Source organism: Perissodus microlepis, chromosome 9, assembly GCF_051167445.1.
Source record: "Perissodus microlepis isolate ML-2025 ecotype Zambia chromosome 9, ASM5116744v1, whole genome shotgun sequence".
NCBI classification, from domain to species: Eukaryota; Metazoa; Chordata; class Actinopteri; order Cichliformes; family Cichlidae; genus Perissodus; species Perissodus microlepis.
The window spans coordinates 6093353-6117613 of NC_140469.1; the positions used below are offsets into that span (position 1 = coordinate 6093353).

The 24261-nt window shown below is 42.1% G+C and overlaps 1 protein-coding gene across 1 annotated transcript; it reads left to right on the top strand.

Moving 5' to 3' along the window:
• mkxa (mohawk homeobox a) lies at positions 1-23989 on the top strand. The gene is made up of 6 exons (XM_084938836.1): positions 1-270; positions 2419-2578; positions 5240-5393; positions 9323-9718; positions 23527-23560; positions 23664-23989. The coding sequence occupies exons 1-6, from the start codon at positions 95-97 to the stop codon at positions 23881-23883; spliced, it is 1140 nt and encodes a 379-aa protein (XP_084794962.1). The 5' UTR covers positions 1-94; the 3' UTR covers positions 23884-23989.
• The last annotated feature ends 272 nt before the right edge of the window (positions 23990-24261 follow it).

Below are 24261 nucleotides of genomic sequence, written 5' to 3' on the forward strand. Positions count from 1 at the left end.
GAGACACTGGGACACTGTGACAACTCCGTGGATTTCCTTCCCTCCTTCTGATATTTTACGCGTCAGAGAAAAACGGTGGATTGTCTGACCAAAGATGAACACCATCGTCTTTAACAAGTTGAGCAGCCAGGTTCTGTTTGAGGAGAAAGCGAAGGAGGTGGAAATGAGCAGCAGAAATTATCTAGAAGTGATCGACGGACAGCATCCAGACCTCCTCTCCAGCAACCAGACCATCAGAGACAACCAGGCGATCAGACACCGGCGGAGCGGGTATGTGGAGCGTTCTGTTATGGTTAACGCTGCTGGTCAGCATGTGCGGAGTTGGATTAACTGGAGTTCCCCTCCGGGGTGTTACTAACGAGGAGTGCCTCTATTTCACGGTTATTTCTCCCAGCACGAGCTAACAGAACGAGAGAGAGGGAACAACAATGCTGGTTTTGTTATCAGAGCGCTGTGGTTATCGCTCCAGTTTGTGCGCAGAATTAAAGACAGCAGACCAAACACCCAAGCCAGACTTTTGGGTTCAGATCCTGTTAAAATAAATATTTAATCCATGTGTGTGCACGAGCCTCACTGAGTTGTGATACAGATGCATTTATTAACATTTGGATTTGATAAAGTACCAGCAGCAGTGCGTAATTGCGCATTTATGCACAAACATTTGAAACGTACGCCGGCCTCAATAAGCCACAATTTTGGTCGTTTATAGGTCCCAACATTATGCTCTAGATCTCAGCACTGAAAGAAAAAATAATAATAATTATCAAGTCTAGCTTTTTTCATGTAGATTTAATGCACCAGGATTCTAGGGCTCAAAGAATTTATATTTACCGTTTCCCAATCTGGTCTTTATTTTGGTGCTGATGTTCACAGCTAATCTTAGAGTTAATAAGTAGGTCAGCCTTGTTCAGTAGCGGAGGTCTCCATCTGTTTTCAATAAATAAATTCACCCTTGAGCTCTCTGTGTGGTCTAGTCAATCATGTAAGCGGCCATTGATTTTTTTTAACTATATATTTTCTACAATAGGAAGCAGGTGTAGGTGAAGATATGTCCTGATATGTCCATGTTTTTTAGTTTATATCACAGCAACCTGGGGCAAAACAGGTATGTTAAGGAGCCTTGTGAAGAAGAAACCCTCAGTAATATTAAAAGAATTCTGTGTGAACTTATGTGAGTTGTAGGTGTTTTTTCAGGGGACGGATAAGACTAACAAAGTACATTAAATTTTTAAACAGAGTGCGTGTGTGAGAGAGTGTGCTTAAAGCCAAAGTTCAGAACATGGAATGAAATATCCTTTAAGATGTTCATAGCGATCTGCATTACAAGGAAAATATTTGTAGAACATGAACCTCGGGTAGACTTTGAGGTTAGACTAAAGTATGTTACATTACAGTGAGAGCAGCTTTTTGGTGAGATAAAAGGAGAAATGCAGCACAGCACCATACTGACATCTACAGGTTCATAAGACCTGGAGCTACAGGTGAGACTGAGTCCTTTGCAGCTCAGGAAAAGCAGACTCAAAGAAAGACGTTCTAATATTCATTTAAGGGCTCATAGAAAATTCATATATTGTCATTTTTCATCTTGTGTAATTTCACTGTAGTGATCTTTTATGAGTTGCTGTTGTAGCTCTACTCACCACTGAGTTGCTGAATTGGGATTTGAGAAAATATATTTGCGATCTTCCAGGCCACAGAGTATATTCCCTACTTTGATTTTCTGTAAGTGAAAACCAGAAGTATAATTTCAGCTTTTTGTCCGTCCCTTGTGTGATGGTTTGGCTCAAGCCGTGGCCTCTGTTACATTGTTCTTGATCCACTTCTGCTGGGTGTGAAAAGTTAATCTGGCAAATCTTTGTGCCTGAGTAGAATGTTTTTGTTTGTTTCATAGCAATGTGTTGGCGGTTTGTGGGACACGCAATGAAAAATAAACTGCAAGTGGCTATTCTCTTTCTCCCCCTCACTGACTCAGTCTCTCGTTCTTTTTCTCCATCTCTACATCCCTTTAACATCTCTCGGCTTAATTGCAGTGCTTTTGGTGAGAAAATTGCACACTCTGTAGAGTTTTCACTTTATGTGTCATGACTAACAAAGTCAGGCAACTTGCCACTCCACTTAGGACTCCACTTGCTGCTCGCATAACACCGTTTGTTCATTTCAGTATACAGTACGATCCTGATTATGTTTCATTGCTTTAAATTCAGATTTTATCACATTTTTAAAAGCAAAACAATTTGTTTACTTTTTAGTCTTTATTCAAATATGACAAGCATTGTGTTAACTCATAAACGCACTGTGGGCACATCTCCTATCTTACTCATAGAAGGAAGATGTGTTAAAAAAATAGGCATTTAAAGAAAAGATAAAAGATTCTACAAACTCAAATACCATTTACATACTCTACCCGTTTCTTCACAGGGGTCGTCCCAGTGGTGGTAAAGTCCGACACAAACGTCAGGCCCTGCAGGACATGGCGCGGCCGCTCAAGCAGTGGCTCTACAAGCACAGGGACAATCCCTACCCCACCAAGACAGAGAAAATCCTCCTGGCACTCGGCTCCCAAATGACGCTGGTTCAGGTGAGACCACTTTCTGGTAATCCTTCAAACTTCCAGGTCAGGTGACAAAGAAATTGACAGTGAATACAGAGCATTAGAGTTATGTTTAACAGTTAAGGTTGATGTCTGTTGTTGGGAGCATTGAAAAGCTGTATTTTCATTTGCACTTGAAGTAAGTGGAACATGCTTTTCATCTTGAGTACTGTGCACCTATGCAGCAGCACTGAATATTGTTGTTTCTTCACACTATTGTAAAAACACTTTGCCGATGACTGCTTTAGATTTACATTATTTTATAGGTCAGTTGTGAGAAACATAGACGCATTTATATATTTTCATTCCTTTATTTCTCAAGAAAGCCTCACATTTTTCTTTAGCGTCAAACCAACGAAGATTATACTGTAGTTACATTGTAATTATCAGTTCAGTTTTTCACAAACTTCACTTAGCTGCAAATAGAATTTTATGTCATGTAACTTTTTTGACTTTACAAGAAAGGCAATTAATTGAAATTAATTTGAACCATTACTCTGTTTTTTTTTATAATAATCCTGGAAAAATGGTGAAATCAGTCTTTTTTATTATTATTATTTCTGCGTAACACGGATGTATTTTTATGCTGCATTTTCTTTTGACAACACTTCATTGGGACTTCACGTGGGACCTCGAAGTGATCCCAACCCAGAGTTTGGGATCCTCTGATCTGCTGTAATGCAGTTAGAAACGCAGATTTCATATACGCTTTAAGCTTCATTGCACCCTCTGCTGATGATGCCAGAGTACAGTGGACGGCTTGACTTTAGCGACTGACCGCTGAGAGGAAAACCCAGTGGAGAATATGAGTGTGTTTGGTGTCTGGCACGTGCAGCTGTGTATGTACAGTATCATCTGGCTGACAAGGTCACTGATACAGCCTCAGAAAGTCTGCGGCGGCTTTTTTGGGCTGCCGGCCACGGTGCTTAATCTGGTTCTCATTTTGGGGGCCTGATGGAGCTGTTTGTTTTGGTGAGGGCGAGTAGAGTGCAGAGGAATGCTTTGTGTTGGACACAGGGGTGCTGTGCCGCTCACACACACTACCACACAACCTCACACACACGCATGCATGCGTTTAAGCTGACACTCAAATACCAGCAGCAGCGTCAAAGGTCAGTGGAATATTTCATGATGGTGAGTGTAGGTATGCAAGTTATAATTGCATTTTCCAGCATGAAGGAGGTATAAAAGTTTTATTAATTAATTTTTAATTGATTTTCTGTTAAGTGTGCGTTGCTGAGTCAATGTATCAGCAAATCAAATAGCTGATTGACATCAAACTGCCACAAATGCACTGCTTCTAAAATCTCAAATCAACCTGGAGACCATTTTTCTCTTATTTGTTGAACTTTTGAAAGGATATAATCTTTAATATATGGGCATTTGGGACATAAGCCACAATTTTAAAAAGTGCTGAGACCATCTGATGATTGTATTTTCTCATTTTGTAGACTAAACTAATTTATATTAAAAAGTGTTATATGATAGCACCAGCTAACTGTTGACTCACATTTCTTTGCCTGTCCATTGATTGAGGATGAGAGCTACCCCTTTCTTCCACTGTTTAGTCCAGAAATGTAGAATGCATCACTTCCTGTGCATTTTCCCTGGAAACACCCACCTGGCACCAGGTGTTTAAAACAACTAAATCTGTCATGTTTTAGCAAAACAGCCTGTTCTTTCCATGTAAATATTGTGAATCAAATGTGCTGAAAATCCAGTCCCATCTCTCCATCACCACTGAAATCCCTCGCCGTCCCTGCATGCCGTCTCCTCTATGGTACACACGCGGCTGACAAGCCACGGCTGAGAGAGCTTGGTTTGGCGATTGGGTCCAGCCTTTTTAGGCGTTACCATCTCTGTCTCTTTTCCCTGAGCCATTCTTTCCCCAGCTCTCATAAGCAAGCTGTCTCGTGTCTCACCTCGCAAATTGACAAGATGCCGCCGTCCTCCTGGTGTGCCACGGTGCTGGGCTCGCGACAGAGGGATGTGGGATGGTCTTAGTTAACAAGAAACATGATACTGAAAGAGAGGATCGGAAAAATAAGTACTCTAGCATAAGGCCTCTGTCTCAGCCCCTTCATAAACTGCTTGAAATCTATTGAGCATGAAAAGTTTTTCTTGTATAATATCTAATAGTCTCCATTCCCAGTGAAAGGAAGAGTGCTGGATCAAGTGTCTCTTTTGAAGACACTCATCTTGAAGACAGTGTTGGAAAAAATGTCTTATTGGTGGGAGGCCGTGCGAGTCCAAAAGAAGCATGGGCAATGTACGTCTCAGCTGGAACGTTAGTTAATGAAATGTTGCGTTCATTGGCCATCCGGCGTTTGAATGGTGTTCAATGTTTCTGCATGTTACTGATACAGAAAGGATGCATGCTGCGGTGTCTCTCTGGAGCGTCTGGGTTGTTTCTTAAGTCTCGGCCTCAAAGAGCTCCTCTGCAACCCGACTCTGTATCTGTCTTTTGCTTCGGTCTCGCTTGGTTTTTCTGAATGAGACTGATGGCAGGCAGAGAGCAGACATTTTCTTAGGGGATAGACTTTGTTTTGCTGGATATGGAAGAATTTGGAATCCAAACAATAACATATGTTTCTATTTGCTGTACGTTCCCACTTTGCTCTTATTTGTCTTACTCACTCTCTCTCTTAGGTGTCCAACTGGTTCGCCAATGCCAGGAGGCGACTGAAGAACACAGTAAGGCAGCCAGACCTGAGCTGGGCGCTCAGGATCAAGCTGTACAACAAATATGTTCAGGGGAATGCAGAGAGGCTGAGCGTTAGCAGCGATGACAGCTGCTCAGAAGGTACGGTTTCTGAATTGTCAGCCATCCCATTTGAGCAACGCTGAACCAGGTTTACTGGGATGGAGGAGTGGTCGTCCTTTGACTAATTTCACCTCAAAGGAAGGATTATTAGCCAGCAATGTCAACACTCAATTTCCCCAATCCAATCCAACTTTATTTATAAAGCACTTTAAATAGCCAGCACAGGACCAAAGTGCTGTATAGTAAGTAAGTTAAGAACAATAGAATAAAACAAAAATAAAACACATAATACATAAAAATTAAATTAAAACAGCCCTATATATATATATATATATATAAATATATTAAAAAAAAGAGACGGGTTTTCAGAGGTGATTTAAAAACAAGCAGAGAAGAGTCTAATCTCTAAAGGCAGATCGTTCCACACTTTTGGAGCTACTACAGCAAAAGCACGATCTCCTCTAAGTTTACGCTCAGTCCTGGGTGCATTCAGAAACAGCTGATCAGCTGACCTGAGAGAGCGGGTGGGTGTATAAAGGCTGTAACAGCTCAGAGAGATAAGATGAGGCTGGACCATGGAGGGCTTTGAAAGCAAATAAAAGAATTTTAAAATGAATCCTCAAAGGAATGGGCAGCCGGTGAAGTGAAGCTAAAATAGCGCTCAAACCTTCGAGTGCCAGTTAAAAGACGAGCTGCAGCATTTTGCACCCTCTGTAGATGAGTCATCGATGAAGCACTGACCCCTATATAAAGAGCATTACAGTAATCCAGCCGTGTGTAAACAAAGGCATGGATAACTAACAACCCTTTACTTACTAGCATGTTTAATTTTGATCTGCAATATAGTTAATTAGTTTTATTCAAACAGTTATAATTAAAAGGGTGCCCTGTTTAACCCTCTCGAGGCAGGCGTTGCCGATTTGCAACAGTTAAAAACTAACAACCTGATTACCCCACATGCATATTTTATGAGTTTTTTTTACTCAGAAGTACCACTGCAGGACTTGGTTGTGCATTAGCAACAAAAAGTTTAATTTGAGCCTGAGAGGGTTAACTTCGTTCACATGAACTGTAAAAACATATTTATATTGTCTTCTATGGCGGGAAGCTGGCATAGATACAGTGCACGTGCTGTATATCAGTCACTTGTGACTCATTCGTATTTATGGAAGTTTTCCATCACATATAACGTTACATAGAACACACATAAGATCACTGTGTCCCATCAAATTTGTGTTGTTCCGACTGAGAGATGACATTACTATCAATCTATCTATAGATAGATAGATATTTTTTAATGTTTTTTTTTTCTTTCAGCGAAACAGAAACAAGATTTTTCGGTGTCCATAGTATCAAAACAGTATATGAAGTTTAATTTGGTCATGTATGATGACAAAATTTGTTTTTACTTTATATCTTTAAAAAAAGAACTGCCTGAAATGATCATTAGAAGCATGCACTAATCAGACTTGTACCATGTGCACCCATGCACAGCACACAGAGCAGATTGATGTGATTAATTCTTTTTCCATTCACCAAAGCATATTATCCATTTTCATTGGCACTAGTTAATCTAACAGAATTTTAATAATGATGATATTTGAAAGGCCACTCCTTCTCTGTGTGTATGAGCAGCGTTGTTCTGATTTGGTGTTTGACCCTTTGCCTGCTCTTTCGCTCTTATTCTGCAGCTCTCTGTCTCTCGCTGAGAGCATATCCTTGAATGCTGAATGTTAGAATAATTCAATAATGTGCATTAAAGAACAGTGGAAAACGTGTGCTGCTCAGTCAGTTTGATGGAAGATCACTTCTGAGATATCACATAATAATGGCTCTCTTATATAAACTGGTCACATGCTGTGAACCTGATGCACTCTGTACCGACTGACCTGCGAACTTACATCATAGTTGTTGTACCCCCAAAATTTTAAATGTAGTGTCACGGAGTGAACCGGCGCCAAAGGCCAGTCCACCTCCTTCTGAGTTCCTCCTAAAGTGGCCCGACGCTCTGCAGAAACAGTGTTCTGGGCTGGATATAAATGGTGATCCAGCTGAGAGACGCCGAGGCCGATGGGCTGCGACACGCTGTCATTAGGACACCCTGCTGAGCCAACCTCTGCCTCCTAGTCTGCAATTGCAAATGAGCGGCTCCCTGTCAGCGTAGTGTATTTACTGCAAACACATGTTGATCCTCAGAGGAGAGTGACTGCCTTTTTGTACTCCATGACAGCACAGAAAACATGGGTAGGAAACATAAAAAAAAAATACAACTTATATCCCCGAGCAGTGAAAGAATAGAGAGAAAAGACGAGCGCTGTGGTGTCAGTGATCTCTAATTAGATTTTTGAGGAGCAGAAGCCGTGTGCGGCTCACAGAAGAATGTGTGCATGGTGTTTGCATTGTGTCTGCCACAGGCCACTGTACCACCGGAGGCTCTGTATATCTCCCTGACTCTTCTCCCTGTCATATTATGGTTATGAAGCTATCCGCAGCCTGCTTCCACTTCTGACCCACGCGCTAAAAGGCCCTCTATTATGTTTTTAAGCCTATGCTTTTGTTCCAGAGTCTATTTATGGGGCCAGATCTAACCCCACTGACCCGGAGTGCATTCCTCTTACTGTCTGAAATGGTCCAGCTTGTTTTGGAGTTGAAGTGCAGAGAAAATGTTGTTTTCTGTTTTGTGAACTGGAGTGTCATGGAGGTGCGAAAAGGGGCCTGCTTTCTTTAAAATACTGCAAGGACTTGATGTGAAAAGATTTATTTTATTGTATGAGTGACAACAGGAAAAATGCTGATTCTCTGATGGTGCACAGGAAGGAGAGCAAATACTCTCCATCCATGTGTTTCTGATATGTGGGAGCTATAATTTTAATTTGGCTCCGGCTGAATCAAATGTCCAACCTGTCCAAATTACAAAATTATGGTCTTGGCAGAGACAGTATCTAGAGCGAACTTCTCCCTAATTTCCCTTCTGCCAGAGGATATCTGGTTCTTCTGTGCAGTGTTTTATCTTCCTGCCCCCCCACCTTTTCATCAGGTTTGGACCTGTGCTTTAATTCAGTGTCTCCAGTTGCAAAGCAGCACCCTGGAAATTATTTATTTCTGCAGGGGAACTTAGGGGCAGCATGCTTTTGATGGAGAGGAAATTGACTACCATCCGTTATGATTCAGTAATGCGTCTTAAGTCTCGGCTGTGCTTCCCGCTCTTGAAGGAGAGCCAACGGGAGGGCAGGAGTGCCAGGTTCAAATCTCCCTGCCTCGTATTTGGATTCAAGTTCAGCTCAAAATAACCAGCACCCGAGTCAGATGGGACGCACAGAACTTGGAAAATTATTTTAACTCTAGAAATACAATATTTGCTGAAGAAAATGTGCGTGATTGTTATATACACTTATGCTAACTGGAGCTCCAGCCGCAATTCCTGTTTAAACTCCCCTTAATGCATTGACTGAGTTCCATGTGCAGTAGTAGAGATCGGAATCTTTAAAACATTTTGTGCATTTTGGGCATTTAGCACTGATTAACTACAGTGTTTAGCTTGTGAACTATATATGTGGTAACTGTGGGTTTATGTGCAGTCAGTGACTGCGACAGTGTTGTTTGCACACATTGACAGAAACCTGAAAGCAAATGAAACACAACAAATACAAATCCATATCATCCAATATAACATTTCCATTAAGGAACAGTGTCCAACTTCTATAGCTCATGTTTACAAATTTTTAAAAAATCTTAATTTTTTGAAATCTCTTAATAAATATATAAATGTGTTACATGAACGTTAAAAGGTTTGTGTGATTCACAGTTCTAATCTTACCCCCTCCTCCTTAATTCAAGTCTTTTGATCGGCTGATCCTCTCAAACGCAAATTCTGATCAGCAGTTGAGTGGGGCGTCTGCTGACAGCTGTGAAAGTGTAAGAATATATTTCTGCAGTCCATCTAAATGAGTATTCTTATCCTGGCACAGATGGGGACAACCCTCAGAGGACACAGAGTAGCCCCGAGGAGCTCACCAAGCCCATGTACCAGAGTGTGATCAAGAAGGAGGGCTCCTCCATGGTGGGGATGGCCATGGGCATGGGCATGGGCATGGGCATGGGCATGAGCATGGGTATGGGCGCGGGGCTGCGTTCGGCCGCCGAAGCCGCCTCACTGGCGGAGGACTACGTGTCTCCACCCAAGTACAAGAGCAGCCTGCTGCACCGTTACCTGAACGACTCGCTGCGCCACGTCATGGTGGCCAACGCCGTCATGGACGCTCGAAAGAGGAACCACTCCGGCTCCTTCAGCTCCAACGAGTATGACGATGAGCTGCTCTCGCCGTCCTCCTCTGAGGCTGAGGCAAACTTTGTTTATCGGGCTGGTAAGAAGCCACATTTCTTGCATTCTTTCCCTTTAAGAGTCTCCCTCACACACACGCCATCCTTCACTTTTGTTCTTTTTCTGTCCCCTCCATCTGCACATTTTGTTTTAATTCCTGCAGCTGGTCCATTTTTTTTTTCCCAGCTGTCTGCCTCTCTGCCTGCCTCCCTGCTTGTGTCGACAGTATATGACGCTTTATCTGGGTTGCCAGAGCACACCCTTTAACTGTCTTTTCACATGACGTTTGACTTGCTCAATGAGATTCTTGTGACCACTGAGACCTAGTTAGCAGAGCCTTGAGTGTTAAGAAGAGTTTGATTAAATTATAGAAATATCCAGCGTGTGTCCAGCACCCTAACACAAACTCGTATACACATTCGTGAACCCATGTGCATAAATGTGTCTTTCAACCACCCACAGGCAGCTCTTCTGACCTAAATGCCAGACACAACAGGGCCATGTGCATCATGCTTACATTCACACTACTGTTTGGGATGCCTTTGATTGTGACCTGCTGACAGAGCAGGGCAAACAGCCTCTGTGTGTGTGTCTTTAAGCATAAACTTGTTTTTTTTTTAACTAAAAAAGGATTTTTTTTTCATCTCTGACGTACAAAAATCTGCAGTTTCCACCAAAACCAACATCATCCTAAAAGGTCAGACATCACTTCCACTGCTGCTAATGTCTTTACAGTCAGTAGAGTTGGAGGGATCATTTTCCTCCCTCTAGAAGAAGACACTTGCTTCCGTTCATTTTCTACAGAATGAAAACACCTTCATATCAAAACAGAGGATAGATTTTGTTTTTCTATGCCTATTTTAGTATTTTGATATTTTCCACTCTGCTGCTGTGTTTTAGTAGAAATGGCATGGAATGGAATTCCCCACAAGGAAATGATCCTTAAAAAATGTTTCCTAACTTTTACATGTTTTTATCTAGGGCATTGCTTTTTTTCATTTCAAGCTAGAGTTAACTTTTTCAATTTTATCTTTTTAACAAATTAATAGAAATAAAAGCAGCATGGTAAAATATTACATAGGGACTTAGTGGAGTCACTAATCTTTTATGAGGACCTTAAAAGAAGTGTGTGTATTATTGTTTTAAATTAAAATAAAAATTCCAAGTTTTCATTGTCGGTTCTTAGAAATTAGTTCCTTTAAGTTTCGGTCTTCTGACTTGAAGTGAGTTGAATCAATTAACTGTTCTCTGAAGTTATTAAATTCTGTTTCTAAAAAAGCCTCATTAGCATGTTTTGTTGTTTAAGGAAAGCATACCCGTACTTGTTTTTGCACATTACATTACAGTCACTTGTGAGACACCCTGAAATAATTACCCCAGTTGACTGCAGTTAGCTTATTTTTAAGTCTGCCGGGGCAAAGTTGTGCTTTTTAACCCGAATAAGATAAAATGTCTCATAGCAATATCATTGACGTCGATGTTCTTCTAACCGTGAAGTCACTGTCAGCCCGATGCAAATCACAAAAGCTTTGTAGCCTACAGAGGCTTTCACAGCGCTTCAGCTCACAGCTCGTCTGTGGCGAGAACAATCAGAGGTCTTCCTCAGCTGAGAACACTGGGCCATTTGTTCAAGCAGACTTCATAACCAATAGTAATGTTTTCACTTTCTGCAGAGCATGGACAGGACCCGGAGGGCCTGGATCTGAAGGTGTAGGTGGTGGAGTAATGGAGAAGTGAGAGTGTGTGTGTGTGTGTGAGAGGGGGGACAAACGTGGACAAATGTGTTTCCTATTATCTGAGCATGAAGGAGCGTGTGGGGGTTGGTTTGTATGAAACGCATCAACGACTGCAACGGGTACAATCGCCTTTATCAAAAAAAAGAAGAACTTCAAACCCCTTGACCTGAACGAACATCAGGCTTTTTTCACAGTGAAGCACCTGTTGAGACTTACAGATGGAGAAAGAAAGAAAGAGACGGATAGACCAAGTGAGACTTATAACTCCTTTCTACCAGATTTTAATAAGAGAACTCCCCTCCCCCCAAAAAAGGATTAATTCATCTGGCTGACCTGCTGTTTTTAATAGAGGCTAACTATTTTATCTCTATAGCTGATATAACTTCTTGGCTTTGAGGTGTCCCTCTTGGATTTCTCGGGCTTTGGCACCATTACAGAAGTGTTACTCTCTTACATGCAAGAGAAGCTTTCAAATCCGCACATGGAAAGTTCTCAGAGGCGGCGTTGACTCATGGGATCGAACACCTGCCGGGGGCTCTCCGATCTGATCGACCCGCTCAAAGAAACGAAACAAAAGAAAAAAGTCGAGAAGATGAAATTTTAATCCCGCATCTGATTCCCCCGACAGAGCAAATGACAGAGCAGAGAGAGAAATCACTTTAAGCTCGGGCTTGCGTCACTTCCTCTGCAACTTTTGAATTTTTTTTTCCTCCTGTGGGCTCCGCTTCCCAGATACTTGTGCAGTGAACACATTCCTCTTTTGCAAATAGTTTTATTGTGTTTTTATAATAAGAGAAAAATGTTTCCCCGAGTACCTGATTTCACATAAATCTGTGCTTACATCAGAAAAGCAGAGAAAAAAGAAGACAGAATAAATCAACTTTAAGCTCTCTGAATGTTCCCCCGCTTTCTTTCTGACAGTGACAAAACGTCTGACATTTTCACTCAGCAGGGAGAAATAGAATTTAAACGTAGAAAAACAACAGCTTAAACACAAAACGATGTCTCTCGGTGCATTCTTTTGCCGAATTCCAGCTTGTGAACAACCACTTGCGATTGGTCAAAGCAAAAGTGGCGTGCCTGGCAACCATTGTGCCATTGGCTAAAAGTCCATTAATAGGCCAGTTGGTTGTTGTGGCCGCAGCCTGAGCCCCTGTGACTACAGAGGGCAGTCAGACGTGGTAGGAGATGGTGAGTGTAGATTTACCCCAGTGGAAAACTAAACTTCTGCCAGCTTGAAAGGACTCACATACAATTCACAGGCCTCATACGAGCATAGGCACACACACATCCAGTACAAACACACACATACACACTGCAGTCCAAAGCCTGTGGGGAATTTCATTGAACACAAGGAGCAATAGAATTCCATCACACACGCCAGGGGTTTCATGCCAAATTACCCTTTAATGGGATATTAAATGGCAGGAATCTGGCCGAGTGTTTTTCTTGTTGCTCGGTACCAGATTTCGCCCCGTCTGATATCATATAGATCATTATACGCCAAATAACTCCCAACGTTTCTGCGGGTGGAGACCGAGAGATCTTGGTCAGACGTTTTACATGAGATTGACAGTAGTGCATTTTCTCAGGTTCTACCCTTTATGGACGTTGGTTACAGCTGAGTACAGTAGCCTGATGGTGAATGTAGAGTTCTTGCCAGTGCATCTATTGATGTGGGAAAGCCCCAATAACTGCAACCTAGTCAGTGGCCAACAGCAAATTCCCAGTAATGAGATTTTTATTTGCCTGTTTAAAGTCATTGCTCTATTAGGTTGAGATACTGTTAATAGCTGTTATCACCATCCTAAAACGGAATAAAAATGGCAGCATGTAGGTGTTAGCATGCTAACATTTGCTCATACACAGATTTTGTGAAGACACTGCATTTCGATGATTTTAGAAACGTTTTGATGTCATTTCTGCGCTAAATGCAAAGTGAGAGGACCACAGAAGTCATTCATTTTGTAGTTGCCATAAATGTACCCATGAAGTATCGTGAAACTCCCCCAAAAGTTGTTGAGATATTGCAACCTGGACCAAAGTACTTGTGCAACCGCACAAAATTAGAGAAAAGAGCATTTTAGAAATCATCAATTTTTTCTGTCTTTTCAGCTGAGGCCGATTGGTCAAAAGCACTGAACTAAGTTAAAAAGTCAACCGTAGAACACTTTCCCCTTTTGCTGCCAGTGAATTCCTGGAACCTGTCCCATACGTTTTCACCAAAAAAAAGAAAGTGGCACAGTAAAGTTGTTGGGCTTAAAGTTGCAACCAGTGATAACACCATGTATGGGAGAGGTTACTACAATAAACTCAACAATGATTCTCAGAGAATTCTGTTGGCCATAAAAAATACCCAGACCAAGGCTACGTCATGTTTGGTGCTCAAACCTGTCCACATGTGGTCTGCTTATCAACAGGTGCCAAGGTAGAAATGATTCTTCACTCTTGCTCAAGATGACGTGATAATTTTGAGTAAAATACAACTGAAATCTATAAAATCAAAGGTTTATTTACTCAAAGAATGAATATTTAAGAAAAATGCACTCAGTACAAACTGAATGTATACAAGTCATTTGAACAGGTTCCTTTAGATTTAACATCTTGTGTTGTACTTATGTAACAAAATTACACTGAAAATTTACATGCAATCAACTTTTTTGGACGAATAAAGTTTTTTTAAGGGTACTGCCATTTGAACTGGCTTGGCATGAGCCCCGGCAATATGCTTGCGAGAAAGAGGTAAAAGTTATTCTTCCTGAGGGGAACGTGAATATCTAGCAGCTAAAAGTGAAATATTTGTGTCGAAACCTGCCAAAATCGTGTAATTATTTATTTTTGTCACTTCCACTTGATACTTCCACTATTTATTGCATTTCCCATCAATAAGTCTATGAATTAGAGGATTTCTGCCACCGAGAGAAACAAACTGGCCCATTATTTATCACATTCAACTGACTTAAATCTAAAACTGGTGGTTTTTAACACGTAGGATTCTTAGAAACCTGTTCAATGAAAACAGCAGTGCTTGACAGGAGCCGCTGAGGTCCTAAGGGCCTTTCAAATTAGGCTGGAGCAAGTGCCAGACAGTTATTGAATCCTGGAGAGTTTCGTAGCACTTAAGGAGCTGTCGACTTGTCCAGGTGAATGGAAGAAGTCGTCTCATTGTGGAAAAAAACACCCAGAGTGTTTGGATTCCTTGCCGTGAGGTGGAAGGGTAGAGAGATGTGATGGTCACTGCCGATAAAAAGAGATTTCTATCATGATTGTTTTCATATTTTCGACTAACAAGATATACTTAACTGGATTTCCCTTACTCTCTCTTGTTTCCTCTCCAAAGAAAAAAACCAGACTGGGATGATTTTTGTAGCAGTGTTGTTCAGGGATGCCGGCTGTTATGACTGATTTAAGGCTCTAATGTCTTTCTTGCTTGGGCGGCAGGGTAATTTACTGTAAGCCACAGAGTAACAGGAAAGACAGCGCTCGATACAGGGACACTTGATGACAATGAGCCACTCCTGGCGAGTGATGGATGAAGACTCGTCATCTCAGGAATTCAAAGATGTGGATAGACTGGCTACAATTTGCTCTTTCCACAATTTCATAGGAAAGAAGAAAGGGAAGACAGAAAGAGGAGGAGGTTGGAGATGTTGTTCCAAGGCAGCAGCTTTTGCCAAGACTGACTGGGTTCAGGTTGGGCTTTAGAAATCAATTTGGACAGCATGAGAGGGAGGAGAGGGAGGCGCTTGGTCCATCCAGATCAAGAGTTGAGTTTCCCCAGAAGTGGCCCGTTGGGAGAGAAAAGACAGCGTGGTGGCAGTGACTAAGACACACAGAGAGTGTGGTTGGAAGAAGTGAGTGTGTGCATGTGTGTGCATTCTTGTTTTTTTTTCTCAAAAAGATAGGAAGATGAGGGGAAAAACTGGGGACATCTGGTTGGCCCTTACTTTGTGATGGGGTTGTTTCGCACAGGACTGGGACTTGGGGATTGGGTGAGACTACTAACAATTAAACTGAGGTGTAGGAAAAGTTCATCCAAATTACAAAAGTGATCTATATATTTTTGTACTTACCCCTTGCGGTGTCTGGTCATGCAGATTGTTAATAACCATAACAAACGCCTCTGAAAAGTCTTCCAACTCAATTGGGAGATAGTTGGAATTTTATTTGTCCTCCTCAGAGCATTGAAAAATTTCTTCAGAAAAAAAAAAAAGCAGCAGTGATTATTTCCAAAGAAGCTGTGTCCCCTGGTGCAAAGAACTCACCGCCAACTGAATTTTCTGGTAGAAAGGAGCTCCAGTAACAACTGTTGAAACCGTTTAAACCCTTTTTTAATTTAAAGACATAACAATGAGGTAAAGTATGCGACATATTCAGACTAACTTTGGATTGAGTGAAATTATGTAAGCTTGATCTCACTTACAAGAAAAAGCAGGTTTCTTGATAGTGAAGATGATTTAAATGTTTGATGTGACAATATAGTTTGTTTCAGTGTTGCCACACAGCAGAGCCTTTGGGAATCACTGCAGTAGACAGTGGATTGAAGCCTGTATGTATAAGCATTATGAAATCAGTGTTGTTTTATGTAAAGCTATACCTATACATCAGTGATATCTGTGTGCTCGTGAATGTTCAGGAAATTTACTATAAGCTATTAAAGTTTTATTGCCCTAATAAGAGTAATATTTGCTGCCTCCACCAAGGAGCTTGTGTGATTGGTTTTGGCTTGTCTGTTTGTTTGCAAATACTTATGTTAACATAAAAGTTACGGACAGGTTTGCAGAAATGGGATGAGGCCCAACATCGAGCTGGATCTGAATAGAGGAATTTTTGGAAGGATTACTTTTTTTCATTGTGAAGATGTCATCTTCACAGACGTGTATCGAATTCAAACAAGAAAAAAACATTCAAAACATTGAATTTACCAAGAAAATATCACAAATTAATATGGATGTCCTTCTAGATCCAGGGCCTCAGTTTATGTGTGGTACAAAATGAATTTTGAGCTTTGTTGGAAGTATGCAGGCTTGGACTGCTCTTGTTTGTATTACGTAATGATTTTCCAGCATTTTTCAAGATAAAAATGCATTCATAATGTTCAGTATAATTTGTTCTTTGAAAGCAGCTATTATCTTTCTTTATATGTTCTGTTTTTACAGTGGTGGACAGTCATATTAAACTTGGCAAACTCCAAGTAAACCCCATAAACCAATAGCTGACTTTGATAGGTCTTTGATTTGTATGACTTTCAGCCTCAATACAGTTATTTTAGGCATACAGCTCTAACTGTGAGCTAAGAGGCTCCACCCACCTTTCCACCACCCACCCTCTGTTTAAAACTTCTGTTTGGAACTCATGCCCAATCAGAGGAAAGCTGGCTTAAAGGGAGAAGAAGCTAAAATGGCTCATTTCAGACAATGGAACAAAATAAAAGCAGCACCAAGCCTTCCAATAAGGATTATTTTTGAACTGTGACTCATGTAGAGCTACTCTAGCAGAGTTCATTAATAATAAAAAAAAAAATACTGAGCTAGAAATGGGTGTAATAGGTCCACTTTAACATAGTATATTAAGGTATATAAGTGTCCTACCGCTGCAGCTGTGTTTTTTTTTCCGTCTTGTCACGCACAGCAGAAAATAGAACTAAGAAAGGACGAGATTAGACACACATAATACGACACATAAGTGTCCTTCAGGGTGTGGCTGGTCCAACGGTGGGAACAACTAGGAGTTGGCAAAAGTTAGGCATAATCCTGGCATTAAGCTGTGGGACAGCTTCAGGCAAATGGAAAGGTGGATAAAAAAGACAGAGAGGAAGAAAAAAAACCCTCATGGTGAACCTCTCTGACTGGAAGATGGGATATTGGCTTCTGACCACTAAACAGAGGCTGGATGAGAGGCAACCAGAGAGGACAGCAGCAGACTGAGACAGTGCTCATCCTGTGGAGAAGTGTTAACAGACAAACACCAGCACAGACACTGTTTATACACAACTGCCTAACATAGAACTTGAAGAGGGCAGAATAATAAGCCCTCACAACCTGATAGTTTTTAAATCATCAGTACACCAAGGCTTCTAGGGACGGACACACACACACACAAACACACACACACATAATCATTTCATCGGATTCAGAAAGCACAGCTGCCTGCCTAGTCAGAGAAACCGAGCCACGCTGCCCTGTTCCGTATAAAACACAAATTGTTTCCATTTTAAAAACCCAGCCGTGTCGAGAACAATCGTTTGCCATCGCGTTCCCACGGGATGGAGGAGAGAGGAGAGAGTTTAACGAGCGAGCCGAGGTGTGACCCAGCAAGGACGCGGAACACACATACGCAGAAATCCCCCAAGAGTGTGAGAGGGCCCTGCAACTACCACTGCAGACAATTGCAACATAATAATGCAGTGTGTGCAGCACAAACATATCATTTGGCCAGATCCCCCTGAAAAAAAGGTTATTTTTGCACACATGTAAACACTTAAAAATCTGAATAATGTTTACTTGTGGTTTTTGCTTTTCCTTTTTTCCCCCCTGTCCTAATTTGTGTGTTTTCTGCACCACAAGCAGTTGCCGTTCATCCCTGAGGATGTCGCTGAGAAAGCTGTGATGAAAGGGTCTGCCTGAGGAGACTTGGCCCCACTTTTTTTAATCTCTTTTGTACCTGCCGCGTCAAAGCGGTGATAAGAGGCTCATCTGTTCGTCATCAGCGATGTGTCCCAGTCGAACGTGATCCTCTTTTTAATCTTTCTGCGGCCACCCATGCTCACATCTCATTCCACTTCCTAATTCCCCCTGGTTCCTCTTTTGGATGCTGTGGCAGTCCACCCACAGCCACACAGACAAGACACTTGCACACATTGCCATAACATCGTATTTACTTCTTCTTCGTCGAGACGTGCTCCTTATTTTGGCTGATTTACGGGGGCCCTGATTACTCTCTGTTTACTGGCACTCGTAAACACAATGACAACCTGGCAGCGTTTAAACATTTCAAGCACTGTTATTATTTCTCCATCTAGCAAGAAGACACAAGGCAATCCTCAATGCTAGGATCTTGGTTATCTGCCCCCAACCGCAGCCACAGCACCAGTGTGTCATCTGCCGGGCAGACATGGAAAAGGAAAAAAAAGAAGAAAAAAAGAAAGCACAGAAAAAGCAGGAGATGAACGTCGTTTTTGGGCAGCAGCTCAGTATCTGTCTGGCTGTGTCAGCGCATGTATGTTGGATTTAATAGTTTAAGAGCTAATTATTCAATATTTTTGTAAGCGATGAAAGTGTTGTCAGGGCGAATGGAGAAGGCATTAAATTCACGCCATGTATGATGTCTTTGGCTAGCTGAGTGGAATTGACAGTTTGCTTCGTTGGAGCCTCAGACTTTGTTCAAACGCGGCAGAGACGGGGAAAGGAATGGCTGGGAGGGGTGATATAAAAGTAGGGTTGGCAGAGCACGAGGCAAGCTGAGTGCCAAGGCATCCCTAACTTCATTTACAGACTCTTCTTGACATTATAAAAAAGCACAGAGCATCAGAGAAATATAATAAAAAGAGAAATCTTAGGCTCGCACATCGGGCTTAAAGTGGCAGAAAGAAAGAAGCTCAAAAAGGCGTCGCAGCACCTGAGGGATTTTGGCATTTCCTTTAGCCAAGTCTTCTTGACTTGGCTAAAAGTAATTAATGCATCTTCTGATATTGATTTGACTTCACATCAGGTGAGCTCAGCACAGTTCTATCCTGTAGGTCGAGCACAGCGTTGTGATTCACCTGTGGTGATGGTAACTTCTGACTCATCCTCGGGTTTGGGCGGCCTTCAAAGAGGCTGCTTAATGACATGATGGTCCATTCCTATCCTGTGGTTGCACAGGTCAGCGGTGACCAGATTGTCCAGTCTGCAGCACCACTCTGGTTCTCATCAGGTCCTGTTAGGGGAAATCAGCTTAGCTCATTTCCTACTTTAACAGTCGAGTTTGGATTCTGTCTCTGCGTCCAGATTCACCGGCCTTCGTCCAGCGGTGGAATATTTTCTCATTCAGAGCAAAGTAAACATATTTTCCCTTCTACCCAGTGACTTTCTACACTGCCTTTATTAGTATAGCCTAATACATTTAATAATAAATAATTAACAGATCTCTCAGTTTAGCCAATTTTGAGAAGAACTTTTTAAGATTCACAGAATTTATTCATTATTTATTTCAAAACTGGCAGCCCAGACAATTGTTAGTTTAGCTTTCCATCCATACTGGTAGTCTTACATATCCAGACAAAGCACATCATTTCTGTATCATCTTTAAATGTATCTAAAGTGAACACATGTTCAGGTTTCAAATGAATTAGGCTTCTCTAAGGACTCCCTACACACAGTTGATACAATGTTCCTATGATGTACAGATTAAGCAAAAGAAGATCCAGTGTGTTAATACTTGAGCTGTAGACATGCTGGTAGAGCCAAGCTAGCTGTTTCTGCTCGCTTCTAACATTCCAAGCAAAAAGTGCTGATAGCTCTAATGCAGTCACCTCAAACTGAAGACCAAAGCCCCACCAACCTGCATGCACCTCAGCCCTTCTCTTTGCAGGGAGAAGCCTGTTAGAAGAAAGATTTAAAGGGAGTGTTGCCTTAAAGGGAGAGCACTTGTTTCAGTCAACAGGGCTGCACCAATGCACGATATAAGATGAATAAGGATTATACACCTCTGTGAATCATGGAGACCTACTCTAGCAGAGCTAAAGAATAAAAATATGGAGATTGAAATGAACATAAAAGACCTATAAGTGTTAGAATTGTTAAACCCTATTGCTTTAAAATTGAGCCATCTTTTCTGTTTCTAGGTAATCATTTGAAATTATTCTGGATAATACTAAGGCTAAAAGCCCTTGTGTGTGTATGCTTATTTGTCTGTCTGATTCAGCCCAGCCCACGGTTTGTGCAACTCAGCTTTCCTTGTTTATTGTTACGAGTTGCTAACAACAACTCCAGATGGTAATGATGATAGTCAGCCACTCTCCTCTGCAGCCATCTTAACAGGTGGAACCTTATAACCTCAATAATTTGTCAGCCCCTGCTTGTTTCCCTCATTTTCACCAAGTTTTGTTAAAGTTACTTTTTCTTTTTTTTTCTCCTATGTTCTTTTCCCCCTTCCCCTCCATCGTCCCGCTGTGATGTTAAGTGAGCTAGTATTTTTGGACTTCCAGCACAATGCCAGAAACCATCAGACTTCTTAGCTTTCCCCTTTGGCGGTCCGTGCAACCCCACTGTCAGTGAAGCCCAAAGGCAACAGCAAAGTTGACTGAGTATTCAGTAGCAAAGTAGTTGAGTTTAAAAAAGAAAAAAAAGTGAAAATAATAAAAAAAAAAATCTTCAGTGATTTATTGGCCATTTATTGAGTCTTTGGCGCTGCTCTTGTTTTTAAAAATCCCAGTTTTAGATGTTTTAGGCAAAGGGCTTTGGAAACAGAGTTTTTCTGCAAGCAGTGGTGCATTTTCAAAATCTGGGGTCCAAGGGGTTGAGAGCTGGTGTCTAGTCCCTAATGAGGGCCTTGGAGTGCAGGGTGGCAAAGGTCGTCCTTGCATCCACCTGCTAGAAAGCTCAGAAAACACTGTTTTATTTGTGTGTTCTGAAAGGAATCATCTGGACAGTGGCTGCCTCACACACCCTGGAAACACTTAAAGCTGTGGATGGAAAGTCTCACACGCTGCACTTCAGATCCCACAAACACACACACACTTTTCTTCTGCCTGTTGTTTGTCTTTGATGTTGTTGCTATCAGTTGCTGTCACCAACCGATCTTTACACCGGGCACCACAGCCGTAAACACTGAGCTAATGTATCTCGAAGGCAAGGGGGCAGGGGGCATAAACAGCGCATGAAAACTGCGTAATTTGGCCTCTAATTACAGCACTGTGATTACGGAGTGTTGTGCACATTTTTAATCAGAACCAATCTGTTTTGGAGCCCTGGCAACAATCAGGAAAGAAAGATGGAGATAGGGTGCAGGGAGGATGGCTTCACAGTTTTCAAGTATTCAGTTGACACTGGCAATTTAGGCAATTAATTTGAAGAATGGCTGAAGAAATATAGAGGGATTAAAAACTGGAGACTAAGAAGAGATGGATAATATCAGGGGCTTTAAAGAAACCTGCTCTTGACATAGCACAGAGTCACTCTTTATTAAAACAGACGGGAAACATTGCATTTGTTTTGGCTGGTTCCTGACGAGTACCTCAATCAGGGGGTATTACAGCAAATCAAAAGGTGAACAGTCGACCTGGGGGACATCAGTAAAGGAAAAGGGGACTCGCTGATGAAGTGAGATAAAGGCAGAGCAAAAGACGGGACAGCAGGGAGTTGTGGTCGGATGGGAATGAGAGGATTTTTTTGGAACACTTTTACACACTGAAGCCCCAAATCTCATCCTGTGGTTTGTAGTACTGGGTTATCACGTCCTCATCGCCCTCACACACGTGCACACACACATTCCTGCTCTTCTTCTGTCTAAGAATGATTGACTTCTTCTGTCTGTCTCTTTCTCTCTCCCTCTCTCTGTGGATTACACCTATTACGGAATGAGCGGGAAAAGTGCAGGAAATGTTATAATCAGGCTCACATTAGCTCTGGGGCCTCTTGAACCCCAACGCTGTCATGAAAGAGGAACAGAGCGCGGCGTTGGGAGTAATTAGGCGCTTCAAGCCTGAACGCTGTATCCAGATATTTGGAAAATCTACGGAGGGTTTGGCGAGGTTAGAGGTGACACAACAGAACAGTTAAATGTTGCATGTGCTTTCCCCGTTGCTGAACGAGCTTTGGCTCCTTTGCTCTCAGTGGGTCTCTGTTGGCTATGTCGAAGCCTGAACACAGTGTCCTCGCTCAACCTCTTCCAGTCCCTTCTTACCACGATAGCAAATGATATTCCAGCGAGAATGAAGGGTGCAGATTTTTATTAGCAAAGGAGACCGTTAATGCACGCCCGCCAACTGCTGCCTTGTGGTGACGGTGGCTGGTGGAAGGGTCTCGTTAAAACACCAGCTCAGGTTTAGACACTTGCTTTATGGGGAAATGCGACATTGGCGGGGTATAAAAGACTGGGTGACCCTGGGGGATTCAGGATTGACAGCCGAGCAGGAGACAACCCAGGTATGACGAACTCTGTTATCTTTGGACGAAATGAAAATTTGGGGAGAGTTTGCCCTCCTTTGAACATTTTTGAGTCATCCAGTCATCTATATCTGGTCAAGACCGAACTTCTTAAAAGCTCATGGGGCCTCAGACGCATGTTTAGTTAACTTAAAGAGAGCGCCCGGGGGCGACGCGACTAGAAAAATCCAGATGCTCTCCTTTTTTCTTTTTTTTTTTTGGTTAATGCCTCATGAAACGCCAAGCCTGTGTCCTCATACTCACTGCTGGGTAGTTCTCACCTAAGGCTGGAACCAAGACAGCAGGACAGGTTCAGCTCAAACACCCAAATGAACTCCTCTTTCACTCATACACACACGCATTCAGGCAACAAGAGCATGCTGAAATAAACACACTGGTTGCCCCGAAGAGAAGTTGGGTTTCATTGTTTAATGACTCTGCTATTCCCTCTGCTAATGTTTCACATATGAGATAAAGATTGCTCCCATTTGAAGAGAGGAAAAAAAGAGAGGGAGAGCAGGCATCCATCTTTCTCTCACTGACTCACTTGCTGCCTTTTCATTCCCCCTTTAAATCTTCCGTGCTCAGTCATTTTTGATCTGATTTCCTCAGACAACTCAATTACGTTGGCCCGGGCCCATTTGTTTTCCAACAAAATATTAGAGAATGGAGCTTGTGAGTCATAAGAAACATCTTTCAACTCGATCCCATTAGTCACCTTGTTTCTTGACGGCTTATTGCAAAAAAAAAACCAAAAACAACAAAAAAAACCCGTCCTTTTTGTCCAGCATCTGAGCGAAGAGAGAAAACAGAGCAACACATGTTTGCACAAAGCAGGGTGTACGCATAAGAGTGCACAGCATAGACCTCACACACTACTGCACACACACTGCGAGAGTGTATGTTCAGCGACATTCCAATAAATCCTCATTGACCCCGATGAACTCAGCAAAATTAACCTTTTTTTCTCTCTCTCTCCTTGCTTTCAGAAACCACAGAGCATGGATCAAGTAAATGTGACAGGTGAGCAGCCTTTCTCTTAACGCTGCAGACCAGATCGAGTCATTTGCATTTGCGAGCTGATCGTAACGCTCTCTGTTTTTGTCCTTTCGTGTTGCATGGTCAGCTCGCTCATCAGCAGCAGCGGTGGCCCCAGAGCCACACAGAAAGAAAAGGCGAAAGGCAAAGACGAGACATACTGGAAGGAGATCAACGCCGCCATGGCCTTGACCAACCTGGCACAGGGGAAGGACAGTGCCTCCGGGACCACCAGCTGCATTATCCAGAAGTCCTCTCATATAGCAGAGATCAAGACTGTCAAAGTGCCGCTGGTGCAGAAATATTAGCCTGGACGTCGTCCTCCCGTCCCCTCTATGCAAACCAGCAAACATTCCTGTTTCAGCAAACTCACCAGAGTCCAAATAAACTCCCCCCTCCCCACCCCAAAATGAAAAGAACTGTTGTTTAGGGAGGGTGGTCGTGGGGTGGGGGTATTTGAAGTCAGGAAGTGTGAGGCAGAAAAAGAACTTTCATTCTTTTTGGTTGTTATTGATGTCTGAAAAAAAAGGTTCATAAGAGGCCTTGGCTATCTTCTCTTTTGCGAGTACTAGTTTTAGCAGCAGTATTTCCTAAAAAAAAAAAAAAAAAAAAAAGAAAGAAAGAAAGAAAGAAAGAAAGAAAGAAAGAAAAAAAAACAAAACTTTTGTAATGTTAACTTATTTTTT